This window comes from Saccopteryx bilineata, chromosome 7 (assembly GCF_036850765.1).
Source record: "Saccopteryx bilineata isolate mSacBil1 chromosome 7, mSacBil1_pri_phased_curated, whole genome shotgun sequence".
Taxonomy (NCBI): domain Eukaryota; kingdom Metazoa; phylum Chordata; class Mammalia; order Chiroptera; family Emballonuridae; genus Saccopteryx; species Saccopteryx bilineata.
The window spans coordinates 39,790,545-39,804,128 of NC_089496.1; the positions used below are offsets into that span (position 1 = coordinate 39,790,545).

General features: G+C 37.7%; 1 protein-coding gene across 1 annotated transcript in view; it reads left to right on the forward strand.

The window, feature by feature from the left end:
- ABCB5 (ATP binding cassette subfamily B member 5) overlaps positions 1 to 13,584 on the forward strand; it is a 72,396-nt gene that overhangs the window by 42,252 nt on the left and 16,560 nt on the right. The window contains exons 17-22 of the mRNA XM_066238937.1: positions 118 to 222; positions 412 to 489; positions 4,377 to 4,460; positions 7,797 to 8,000; positions 11,135 to 11,235; positions 12,094 to 12,234. Of these exons, the coding sequence (XP_066095034.1) occupies positions 118 to 222; positions 412 to 489; positions 4,377 to 4,460; positions 7,797 to 8,000; positions 11,135 to 11,235; positions 12,094 to 12,234 (713 nt within the window). The remainder of the gene's footprint in view (positions 1 to 117; positions 223 to 411; positions 490 to 4,376; positions 4,461 to 7,796; positions 8,001 to 11,134; positions 11,236 to 12,093; positions 12,235 to 13,584) is intronic.

Sequence of the window (13,584 nt, forward strand, 5' to 3'; positions counted from 1 at the left end):
GTATATAATCTATTATGCTGAAATCCACTTTAAAAATCCTGATGAATAAACATTTTAGTTTTTTTTCTCTTTCTTATTTTCCTCCAATCACCTGATTAAAAATCTATTCCTTTTCAGATGTTTGAAAATGATGATAAAACCACATTAAAGCATGATGCAGAAATTTATTCCATGGTATTTATCATTTTGGGTGTTATTTGCTTCATCAGTTATTTCATTCAGGTAAGCTTTCAGTGAATTAAACAAGTTTGAACATGGTTACATTTTTATGTTATCTTTCTGTATTTGAGTTAAAAATAATAACTAAATAGAACTAAATAAAATACAAATACATAAATCTAGTAACTAACTGTTACAAAGAAATGGAAAAGAGAGTTAAGAATAAATGTAGATTTTCTTTTTGTTTCACAGGGATTATTTTATGGCAGAGCAGGAGAAATCTTAACCATGAGATTACGACACTTGGCTTTTAAAGCCATGTTGTATCAGGTCAGTGTTTAATTGATCTTTCTCCTTGTTTTATTTAAAATGTGCTTTTAAATATTCTAACTTTGAGTATTTCTTTGACTTTTTTTTCTTTTATCTTTCTTTCTTCTTTTGAGGGAGAGAGAGAGAGAGAAGGGAGAGAGATGAGAAGCATCAACTCATAGTTGTGTCCCTTTAGCTGTTCATTGATTGCTTCTCATACGTGCCTCTTAGGCTGGTGACCTCAGGGTTTCAGACCTGGCAGCATCCCAGTTCAACGCTCTATCCACTGCCCCACCACCAGTCAGGCTTTAAGTCAACTTCTTAACATATAATCTCTCTTTTTATTTTTTATTTATTTATTTATTTTTTTGGTATTTTTCTGAAGCTGGAAACGGGGAGAGACAGTCAGACTCCCGCATGCGCCCGACCAGGATCCACCCGGCACGCCCACCAGGGGCGACGCTCTGCCCACCAGGGGGCGATGCTCTGCCCCTCCGGGGCGCCGCTCTGCCGGGACCAGAGCCACTCCAGCGCCTGGGGCAGAGGCCAAGGAGCCATCCCCAGCGCCCGGGCCATCCTTGCTCCAATGGAGCCTTGGCTGTGGGAGGGGAAGAGAGAGACAGAGAGGAAGGGGGGGGGGGTGGAGAAGCAAATGGGTGCTTCTCCTATGTGCCCTGGCGGGGAACTGAACCCGGGTCCCCTGCACGCCAGGCCGACGCTCCACCGCTGAGCCAACCGGCCAGGGCCTAATCTCTCTTTTTAAAAGCATGCTTTTTGTATCCCAAGCCCCAAGCAGCATCTGATGTCCAAATTCTCATATTTTTCTAAAAGCAATGGGAAGTTTCCCACAGCAACCTGTTGCTCTGAAGCAGTTGGTGCCTGACACCCTCTGCTCAGAAAGGTGCTGTCAGGGGCAGCAGGAGTCTCTTCTTAATCCAGACAAAGAAAAATCTTCTCGAGGGATCATAAGATGACTTAATGCCTGTGAGCTCACTCATGTTAAACTGGGCACACTAATTTTGTTTTTATGTTTGCTTGCTTGTTTGTTTTTTATGAACTCTTTTTCTCTATTGTAAATCTCTGATGAAATAAGATGGAGCTTTAATTAGCTAATACAATATTTCACACTTGTTGACAATTTCTGCTTATTTTTTTCTTTATGATTTATGTTTCTTCATGTTCAAGGATTTTCCATTTCTGGGAATTTTTTAAAATGTTCCCCGATTGTCTGAATGTTTAAAACAAAAGAGTATACAGTTTAACTTTTTCAAACATTACTTTGAAATTCCTCTGTAGAGGTCTCGAGGCCATGAGCCCTTTTAGCCAATAGATATTATAATATTAATCCAATATCCTGATTGTTAATAATGGACAGTGATGCTCTACCTAGCATTAACCAGTAACATTCTTGGATAAAGTAGCTTCTACTCATAAGAATGCACCAATTTATGTCACAAACTCTGGTCCTTCAAAAACATGCGCAAAGACACACAGAGGAAGTCTCTGCTCTTCGTGTTTATAAATTTCCTCGTAAATTTAACTCAGCCCTCTCAGCTTACTCTGTCTTCTCTCTTCATCCTTCAGCATTCTTTTTGATTATCTTTGTTTTCTTTTTAATTGGAGGAAAAGAAAATAACCGTATATTTGGTCTTTTCTTTAGAAGGATCTCCCCAATTTCACTTTTGTCTCTAGGAAGGGAAGCTCCTCACGCTCAGTTTTGCCTAACTCTCCTTACCTGGTTTTTGTCCTGAGATAAGACTTTTTAAGCCTTAGGAAGCATGCTGAGACTTGCAGTGCTTTTTATAACCATCTTGAAACCTCATTTGAGGTAGAGGTATTTATGGAATCAGGTGTGGTCTTTTTATAGGTATAAAATCTATATTTTATTTGATTACTTGAGCTCCTTCCAGTTGAAAAGAATGTTCTTGTTGCTGACTTCAATGGTTATAAATAATTTATTGCTCATTGTGCTTCAAAGCTAAATTTATATTTCTTAATGATAAATATTGACCTATAGATCTATTGGTTGTTGTTGTTTTTTTAACAGATAAGAAGTTTATTTTTGCCCATTATTCTCTAAATTAGTTTGCTAAGGCTTCCTTGGGAAGGTCTCTAAATCATAGGATGATGGCATTAAATGTTGATTTCTAAGGGATCTAAAAAAGCTATTTGCAAAAGGATTTGTGGTAACAAGTACTGAAGCAGGAGAAACAGGTACTGAAACTCAACTATAATGTTTCAGTTAGATGGGAGGCAGGATAGCTGATCAGAAACTGGCATCTGGTTGCCTCAGTCCAAATCCTGGCCTCAGCACCTGCCAGCTGTGTGGCCTTGGGCAAGTTACTTAATCTCCTCATTTATAAAATATAGATAATCATAGTATCTACCTCACAGCATTGTAAAGAATAAGTGGAAAAGTGCATACCAAGCGCTGGTCAGAGTGTTATAATATTTATTTCTAGTAAAATTATTGGAAAAAAATGAATTTGCTAGTATCAAAAGACCTAATAGCCTGGCCCTTGCCAGTTGGCCCAGCGGTAGAGCGTCGGCCTGGCATGCAGGAGTCCCGGGTTCGATTCCCGGCCAGGGCACACAGGAGAAGCACCCATCTGCTTCTCCACCCCTCCCCCTCTCCTTTGTTTCTGTCTCTCTCTTCCCCTCCTGCAGCCAAGGCTCCACTGGAGCAAATTTGGCCTGGGCACTGAGAATGGCTCCATGGCCTCTGCCTCACGCACTAGAATGGCTCTGGTTGCAACAGAACAATGCCCCAGAGGGGCCGAGCATCGCCCCCTGGTGGGCATGCCGGGTGGATCCCGGTTGGGCACATGAGGGAGTCTATTTGCCACCCCATGCTTTTCACTTTGGAAAAATACCACAAAAAAAAACCCCCAAAACAAACAAACAAAAAAACCTAATAGCCTTACTTATAATCATTTTACTATCAGGAATAGAAGAAGCAAGCTCATTTTTACTCAATACCAGCTGTATTCTAAAAACAATGTGAAGTACTTTCTTCTCATATGACCTCAGGATTCATTTATGGCCCTCTCTCTGCTATGCTTTTGTTTTCTCACTGGCATAAATCTGTAACCTGGGCATCAGGTTCCTGGCTGAGTAGTTGTAAGCCTACAGTTATTTCAGTCACTAAAAATAAGTCATTTTTCAGAGACAGTCTCCAGGTAATTTTAATCCACAAGAGATAAAAGTGGTTTGAGTGAGTGGGAGGAAACATTCAATAGCTAATAACAGGAAATCAGAATTCCTGGGGTTGAGAAGTGCTAAGTACTGTCTCTATTTGCTGTTGAAATGAAATTGGTTATAACATATGCTTTCACTGCTTGTATTTCTGACCTGTCTCCTTCTTCAGAACGCATGCTTATTGACTGCAGGGGTCTTATGGTGGCCTTTCTGCCTCCTTAGCTTTTCATAATGGCAGTGCTTCTAAAATCTAGAGGATAAATATGAAGTGTCAGGGAAAGCCTCACCTATATTGGTCCTAAAGAGATGGAGATAGACTTTTTATTATTAATCGGCTCAGGTAGCAAGGTTTGGAAATATTTCTAAGTTCTGTTATGCATTACTTTACTTTTAAATAGGTTCTGTTCTCCACAAATTACTTGTGGAGTAAACTTACAAATTACTTGGTGGTTCTGACAGTTTTTAACATTGATTATTATAACAATATTATAGCACAGCAATGAGTCCAAGCTATTAAACTTAAGTTTCCAGTTTAATGTCTAAGTATAGATCTTTATGAAATAAGAAAGAAAAGCTATTTGGTCCATGATGCTTACAAAAATTAACTACCTGTGAGTGAGGAGGCAGATACATGCCATGTGACATACTACAGCAAAATAGTAACTCAGAGAATCTTTTTGATAACCATGTTAATTCCCTTTTTTCTCTAGGATATATCCTGGTTTGACAATAAGGAAAACAGCACAGGAGCCTTGACAACAATATTAGCTACAGATATAGCACAAATTCAAGGAGTATGTATATTGCTTTTATTTTAAACTGGTATATGTATGTGATATGCATGTGTGCACATACACACATGTGTCTGTACATATATGAGCTATACCAAGATGAACTACATCTGTAAGGAGACCAAGTAAGTCCCAGAACTACCAGAGAAGTCTCAATAAAAGGTGTAAGGAAGGCTTTCAGTTCTGGATATTTTTAAGCAAAAATAAAGAGAATTTAGCAAAGATAATAGGGGAACTAGTGGACTGAAGAAGTTACCAAGAACGAGTTAGTGAAAAGAGCTCAGAATTAAATAGACAAAAAAGTAACCAAATGAAAACACACACAATTTAGAAGTTTTAATAAAAGAAGAAAGTGGGGTTTTTTCCTTCAGAAAATAAAATCTTATTTACCATAATGTTTAACAAGTTAGATTCATGTGCACACCTAGAAATGACTCTGTGCTAGTTGCTATACAGATCAAGTTAAAGAGATATGTATAATAATGACTGGTCACATTGTATGTCAACGAAATTACGCATGTTCAAAACTGATGGCAGAATGACCAGCATATATATGCCAAAGTGATGCTTAAATAAGTATGAGAAGCAGGGGAATCTGAAGAGATAAGAGTAATTTATAAATTTTCTTCCAGTTGTCCTAAGAAAATTAATCTTTATATCACAAGTGGGATTTCACCTATGATTGAGAACTTGAGTGAAAAACAAGGTTTCACATTTTTAAGTGAGATAAAGCTTACAATCTCTTTGTTGAAATAAGAACTCTAGCAGGTAGACTTTCCTTTTTCCTTGTCATGAATGTGGGAGAAGAGGAAATCAGTGTGGCGCTTCTGAATGGCAGAAAAATCTTGAAAGTATTTTTTATTTTGAAATATTAAAATGTCAATTACAGCATTGCTATCAGAGCAACAACTTATCAACAAAAACAGCCCATTTTATCTCGGAGGCTGTCTGTACAGGACATGGATGTGCGAGTGCAAGTCACTTTGTAGAAAATTATGTACCAAGATACACTCAAATAGAAGACTGTCTCATCGAAAATGTGGCAGGTTTACTCTTAAATGTTTTGAGAAATGAGGTTGAAATGTATAGTCCTTAGATTAATGTAAGTGACTCTCAAATGTTTATCTAATGTGGCTCAGTTAGGTATCCCTAGTGATTTCTCTAAAATTATGCAGAGTTTACAAATAAAAACATTTAACTTCTCATTTAAACTCTCAAGAGACAGAGTCAAGAGAGACAAATATATGGTGACGGAAAATGATTTGACTTTGGGTGATGGTCACACAACATAATCAACAGTTAACATGCTATAGAGATGTTTACGTGAAACCTAGGTACTCTTATTGATCAATGTCACCCCCGTTAAATTTAATTTTCTAAATAAAATAATAATTTTTTAAAAAAAGAGAGGAGAGAGTGTAAGTCAGCATTAAGTACCAAATGACATTCCTACTCTGGTCTCATAGGTCTTAGAGTTAAAATAGGTTTTCTGCTTAGTTTTCAATATTTGGGGATTGGATTGGTATCTGCTGTTATTTGTTTTCACATTTTGGAGTTTTCTTTGATAACTTAGTGAGCAATTGAGAAATAATGGACTATTGCCAAATGCAGTCTTGGAAGTGAAGCCGCACAAGTTTTTCTTTAAGAATGAATAGAGCTTAGGGGTGGATGAGGGGGAGAGAGGGAAGGACGTTTTATTGTTGTTATTTTAATGACAAACTAGTATGGGAGTACTTTAGTGAAAACTGACTTAATCTTTTAGAGAAGCAATTTGACAATAGCAAACAAGAATGTAAAAGCATATATACTGCTTAACATATAACTTCAAGCTAGAAATTTAACATTAGAAAATAAAAATATAAGCAAAAAATTTCACACAAAGATACTCATTACATCTTTATTATTAATAGTGAAAAATAGGAAGCAATATAAATATTTTTGATAACTATTTATAATGACCTAGAAAAAAGCTTGTAATATAATGTGAAGGAATAAAAGCAAGGTAGAAAAAGCTACATACACATAATCCTAACTTAAATATGTGTATCTGTTTATGTCTGGAAGGATGTAAGTTTTAGCAATATCTAAACCTTTTTCAATGGTCATTTTCATGATCAGAGCGAAGTATATGTTTTAAAAGGTGAATCTGATATTTTGGTTGATTATGGCTGTGTTTCTAGGTAAATAAAGGTCTCAGTTTTTCATCCCAGCACTAAAAGAGTTTAACATTTTGTTTACTACGTTTACATATGTCCTACTAAAAGTTGATTCATAAGAACTGCAGTTCTTGTAAAATCATTATAAAGATATCTCTACTAACTAAAAAAATTTTTAATTTCTTTTGTTATCTTATACCATGATGTTTCCAACTTCTTTTCTACTTTGATATTGTTCCTTTAGACTTTACATGTTGAAACCAAGTTATAAAGTGCAGAAAGAAAATGCAAGATATGGTATCCAAAGTGTACCCTTTAATGAATATCCTCAAATTTTCCAATTAAACTCTACGATGGCATAGTGGCTAAGAGTGCCAGCCTTCCATCAGTGCAGAGGGAAGGGGCAGGGCTGGGTGTAGAGCCCGAGTTCGGTGGGTGGGCACCCACGTGGGGCAGCAGCCTGGTGTGGAAAAGCCGAGATAGGGCAGAGTGAGGAAGATGCCTGGGCAGGGCCAGGCAGAGGTCATGATAGCAGGTTAGTTACATACAGAGAGATTGATCACATAAATCTATTAAAGAAAATGAGAGCCAGGTTTCTCACTGTTGAAGAGAGGACAACTTATTATAACTTAGAAGGAAGAAATCTGGAAATAACCTTGTGGTATTAGATTGGAATTGTAGGTATTGAAATGAACTCATGCATTTCAAGAACTGTAAATAAAGAAATAAATGCAGATTTCAGTGTGTGCATGCATCTACACACACACACATACACACACACACACACTCCCCAGTTCTGCTCACTAATACTGAGCACAACTGGCATTATATATGGACTTGTAAATAACGTTCTCCATTGAAAGGAACCAAGACTCCTTGGAGAAAAGACGGATTCCTAAAACATCTTTTTGTGTTAAAAAGTAAGAACAAATTTAAAGATTGATAGGAACATGTCAAAGGATAATAATATCGGACATAAGATAGACCAAGCATAATGACCCTACAGTACAGGACATCTTTAAAATACGGGAATTCTTTAATCTCTAAGTATAAATTCAAAGTTAAAATCTAACTCTAAATCATAAAAAAAAGAAAGCCTATCCTGTTTTACAAGAAACTCTAAGAGCAATTCTTATAAACTTTCAATTAATTGACTTTTTTTCCCCCAAAATCTGTCTCATAGGCAACAGGTCCAAGAATTGGTGTCTTAACACAAAACGCAACCAACATGGGACTGTCAGTTATCATCTCCCTCATCTATGGGTGGGAGATGACTCTCCTGATAATGAGTATTGCTCCAGTGCTTGCTCTGACAGGGATGATGGAAACCTCAGCAATGACTGGGTTCGCCAACAAGGATAAACAGGAACTCAAGCTTTCTGGAAAGGTAAAATAAAGGCTGTTGTTATCATCATAACATTTTAAGAGGAACAATGGGAGCTCCCATCTTTACAATATGTTAACGTCTTTTCTTAGGAACCTGTAAAGTGGTGTATATGTATTGAAATGCACACAGACAAGTTATTGGTGGGGTATAGATCTGTCATAGCAATGGGGCGCATGATTTAGACCAGGGGTCTCAAACTCAACTCAGCATGTGGGCCGCAGAGCAAGATCACAGCCGTTCGGCGGGCCGCACTAGGTCTACAAAAGGCAACTGTTACGCAACACTTTTCAGTGTCACAAAACGACCAGAAACTGTAGTTCGCATCACAACTGCTGTTAACTAAGCTAATATCTAGCTAGGATGCTAGAGAAATGAAAAATACAAGTAGGCCCCTAGGCTTACTTAATTTTATCCAAAATATTTTGAACTTCGTGGATTAGTCTGCGGGCCGCACAAAATTGTTCGGCGGGCCGCATGCGGCCCGCAGGCCGCAAGTTTGAGACCCCTGATTTAGACCATGGGCTCTGGAGTCAAGTTGGCTGAATTAGAATCCATATTCTATCACTGACAAATGTGTGATGTGAGCAAGAATATCAACATTTCTGGACTTTAATTACTTCATCTGTAAAGTAAGAATAATAATATCCACTTATATACTTTTTAATTACACAAAACATTTACCATTATTATATGCAAAGCACTTAGAATAGTGTCGGGACAGTAAATAGTAATGTCTTTCATTATTACTGTTACCACATCATAAGGGACTTTACTAACATGTGATTCCCATTATCTGAGTGTCCAATAATTAAATTTTCTTGAACAATTCTGGGTATTTTTTTTTTCAAAATAAGAATAAATATAATAGTTACTGAATGCCAAGTGGTTCACTTTTTTTTTATGCCTAAAACAAGGTTTTAGAACCATTTTAAGCTGATCAAAATGAATAATTTATTTAATTCCTTGAAAAATGCTTTGATATATTCAAGCTTCTCAGGATCAATTATATTCATAAAATAATCATTGTATTAGAAATGTAGGGGGAACATTATTAGTATTGTAGTATCATAATATCTAATAATTGACAGAGATGCCGTTTGATCTAATCAGAACCCCAAAGTAGGTCTCCCTTGTACAGCATTCCTGTCGACCTGGTCGTGTCCATCCACCTCTGCCCACCGTTTCTCTCCACGGAGGGCCAGTGCATTATCGTCCCAGTTCTTCTTTTTCTCTTCTTTTCCTTTCCTTTCTTTCCTTTTTTTTTTCCCCTCTTCTTTTCCTTTTCTTTCTTTCTTTTTTTTTTTTTTTTCCTTCTGGTGGCCTTCTACCTACTCTTCTTGGCTTTCATCTTGGTAGAGGTCCAAAGACTGTTTCTCATGACAACCTTTAGGAAGCTGCATCATGTAGATGCTGTCTTTCATTAGCCATCCATCCCCAGGTCTTCAAGCTCGGTCTTTCTCACAGTACGGTTTCAGAGATCTCGATCACACTGGTACACGGCCTCTGAGTATGAAAATGACTTTAGTATCTCTTATGGCCTGTAAGAGAAGGACTGGACCACAGTTGGCACATTATAAGTAGTCATGAAGAGTGATGCCAAGCACATGACTCATCAAAGTCTGGTTTGCGTGATCGTTGGACCTTTCCACCTTTCTCACACTAGGCAAGGATCCTTGGCATGTCTGCTTGGGCAATACAGCCTAAACTACTTACTCTATATTTGCCTCAGACACAGTGAAAAGTTGCTTAACCCTCCCCGTGTGCAAATCATTACAACTTCAAAATTAATGGGGCCTAATTAATTATATTTTACTCATCTCAATTTTTATGTCGTCAGCTTTAGCTGTATGTGTGCCCTTTGAGTTTTCCTGTGTGTGTTATTAGAGTAACTATAGAATATCAGTAACTCCCGTCAAATAGGCAGTAGCTTTCCAACAGTAGCGTTAAATCAGCCAACTTACCAAACATCAAAACTGAGACTAGGGACCAATAAAACATATCGCTTCATCTTTGGTGGCACATGTACATTTTGACAAATTGTCAAACTTTTTTTCAGACTTACAATAGCCATATTAGTAAAAAATAAAAACAATAAAAGACTATTTTCTAAGATTCTAAATTGGTAATAATTATTTCTCCATTGTGAAAAATGATCACAGACCGGTTTTTGGTTCATTTCTATTTTTTTTATCAAGGTTTTCTCATTCTCATCCATTTTCCTTGCATACCACAGAATGTTACAATGTGAGGTTTCTTTGAGTTAATTTTGAAATTAATGAGAATTTCGAACAAATTGTCAAAGTTGAGCATAGATTCCAGGTTTCCTGACCACGGTCTGGAAACCTAGTACTTTCCTGAAATCCAGGTTATCCTTCAAAGAACAGTGGTGCCCACCTGGGTCACCCTCTGCCCCATAACCCACTCTCCAGTCTGGCAGCAGAACGGGAAAGCAGGAAGGTTCTTTTTCAGGTGAACATATGTTCTCATGTCCAAGAAGTTATTCTAAGCCTAAAGTCTTCTCCATTTTGAATCCCACACAATTTCTCTTTTCTTAAAAAAACTATAAATATGGAAAAGCATTAATTATATTTGAATTAAATATTTTTTTAAGTTCACACACATCAAAATAAGAAACAGCTAGATCTTATACAAAATTCTCTACCCACATCTGTGTTACTTTATTGCGATGTTCTTGAACATTTTGGTTGCTATTGCCTTTTTGTGCTAGAAGAAACTGTTTATTTAATTCTCGGCTGTCTTCTCTTTGCGTTAGGTTGTAATTCGTAGGACAGTTTCTATACATTAATTACATATGAACATAATGCTCACTGATGTTTGACCTTTTTGCCTGTGGAACAAGTTTAAATAGAAGTTCAGTGAAGATTTGAAGGGGGGGCTACATTTATATCAGTGGACTAAATCTTTTCAAAAGAAGTTTTCCTTATCATGAAATATTATTTTCTTATCTCATTTTTGGGAAAGAACGAAGGAAGCTCAACAACTCCTTAGAAAAACTTACTGACTTGATGTACTTAACATGTCCCCTGTATTGTGTAAGTGACTGAAATTCACAATCAGGAGAATTTAAACCATTATTAATTTTGTTTCTGTCTTTCACTGTCCTGTTTTATAAGATAGCAACGGAAGCTGTGGAGAACATACGCACTATAGTGTCGCTGACGAGAGAAAAAGCTTTTGAGCAAACGTATGAGGAGACACTTCAGACTCAGCACAGGTGACGGTGCATTCGTACCCGACTCCATTAACTACGGTTTGTCCCTGTAAAAGTTGCACTCCTGCTGACCCCAGGGATCTCCCGCCAACTCATTTGCTCTGGAATCTTTCCTAATAAAGGCCTATCAGAATTTCTCATTTGACTTCACCAAGAAAAGACCAGAAGGGGAATCAAGAGGAAGCACAGTCAAAATAAAGTCTATGTTTTAGGTCCTCCCACATTGCCATGGGGCTTTTACTAAGTGTGCACCTTTCTCTTCTTCTCCTGAAGACCGAGGAAATATAGGCAAGAAATAAACAAGTTGCTCAGCTTTTTAAAACTGAATCTCTACAGTGGTTCAAATTTTAAAACCAATATATACATAATAAATGTGATCACCCCTTTTAATTTTAAACTAGTCCTCCTTGTCACATGTACTCAGTGATACTCTGTCTGTATCACTTTGTCAGAAAGACAGCTTTGTACTCTTACAGATGCATGCTTGTGGCTGGTACCTTTAATTTCTAGTATTTATTCTCCTGCTGAAAGATTAGGACAGTATTTCTAAATACAGCGTACTCCTAAACCAAATCTTTTTAACTCTTTCATTGACTGTCTTTCACAGACTTACCCATTCATGTAAAAATAAAGGCAACTTTGCTAAACTGAATTAAGTGTATAGCTATAGAGAAAATCATTACAGTTTTTGGTTTCTTTATAACTTTCCATAGTTTTTAAAAAAAAATCACTTTCTCTCTAATTCTTGGAAAAATGTATGTCCCCTAAATAATGTCTAGTCTTCTATATTCATTACTCTATGTTTATTAAAATATTTTTGTATACAATATGACCCACTATTTAGTAAATTTTGTGTTTCAGAAATACCTTGAAGAAAGCACAGATCATTGGAAGCTGCTATGCATTCAGCCACGCCTTTGTATATTTTGCCTATGCAGTGGGGTTTCGATTTGGAGTCTATTTAATTCAAGCTGGACGAATGACCCCAGAGGGCATGTTCATGTAAGTTTTACAAATCTGTAAACCCTGTGAATCATGTGCTTAGATTAACTATGAAGATGTCTGGTTTATAAGCATTACCATTTAAATCATATATGTGGGAAATGCATGCTGGGAAAATTTTTCTTTCTTTCTTATTTAATATCTGTAAGTGCAGTTTTGCTGGTAAAACACTAATATAACACGGGTAATCTGAGTTAAATTCCTAGGCGAATTGCTCCCTGTTTCAGCTTATGAGAATTTGGAAACGTAGGGGTGAAATATACCTTCAGGTCATCTGTTCCTTCTGGAATTTGTGAGGCTTCATGAAACTGACAAAGTGGAGACGGTTTTATCAAGTAGGGCTGTAAATCAGTGCGGTCGAGTTCTTGGCTAATCAAGTATTCCAGAAGAAACACACAAGTGAGCCTTTCCCTGGGAAAAGTCACATTTGCGGTCCAGTATGGCAGCCCGAGGAGGCTGCCTCTCCCCAGAGTGTTGCTGGAGCTTCTGTTTTGGAATTGTGTTCATATACTTATGACCTTGGGGTCTCCGCCTTCCTTTTCCAGCCTCATCCACCACTGTCTTTCTTGTGACCTGCACATCAGCCCTACACTTGCCATTTCTGTCCCTGGCGCTCCCGTCTCTTTGCACTTGTTCTTCCCTTTGTCTGGAACGATCCTTCCCGGGGTCCTTGTCGAGCTGCCTTTCTCAGCACCCAGGCCTCCGCTGCTGAGTCCCTCCTCAGGGACTTCCGCTGACGGCCCTAAGTAGTCCCCTCCTCCTCCTCACCCTCTCTTCTGTTACCATAATAGGCTATGATTAACACCTACCACTGGATGAAATTTCCTTTTTTCTTTCCTTCTTTATTGAGTGCATAGACTGTAAGCTCAGGGAGGGCAGAGCTTAACCTGTTTTGTCCACTAATGTTTCCCTAGAGCCAAAAAAGAAGAGGTTGGCACATAGTAGGCACATAATAAATATTTAATGAATGAATGGCTGAATCCAAAACCAAGGTGGGGGAGGAATTTGGACTACATAATTAAGCAGTCTAGGCATTCCTGAAAATGGGCTTCCAGAGTCCACTCTTCAACATGATCTTGTTTTCAGATTATTCTGTTTTTCTTCCCTTCTGCATCCATACATCTGACACCAGGTACTTTGGTAGCAGGACTGGGTCTAAGTCAAAAACAACCATTTATATAAAAATAGGATGCTTGTGACTGGCAGTCTACTTCTACATACTGAGATTTGTTTAGATTAAAACTAAAGAATTTTCTTAGTGAAAGAATGATACAATCTCACATCATGCTGATCACTATCCTGCCTGCAAGTGAAATCAGGCAGGATGTCTCTTGAAAAGGGCCTTTCAAG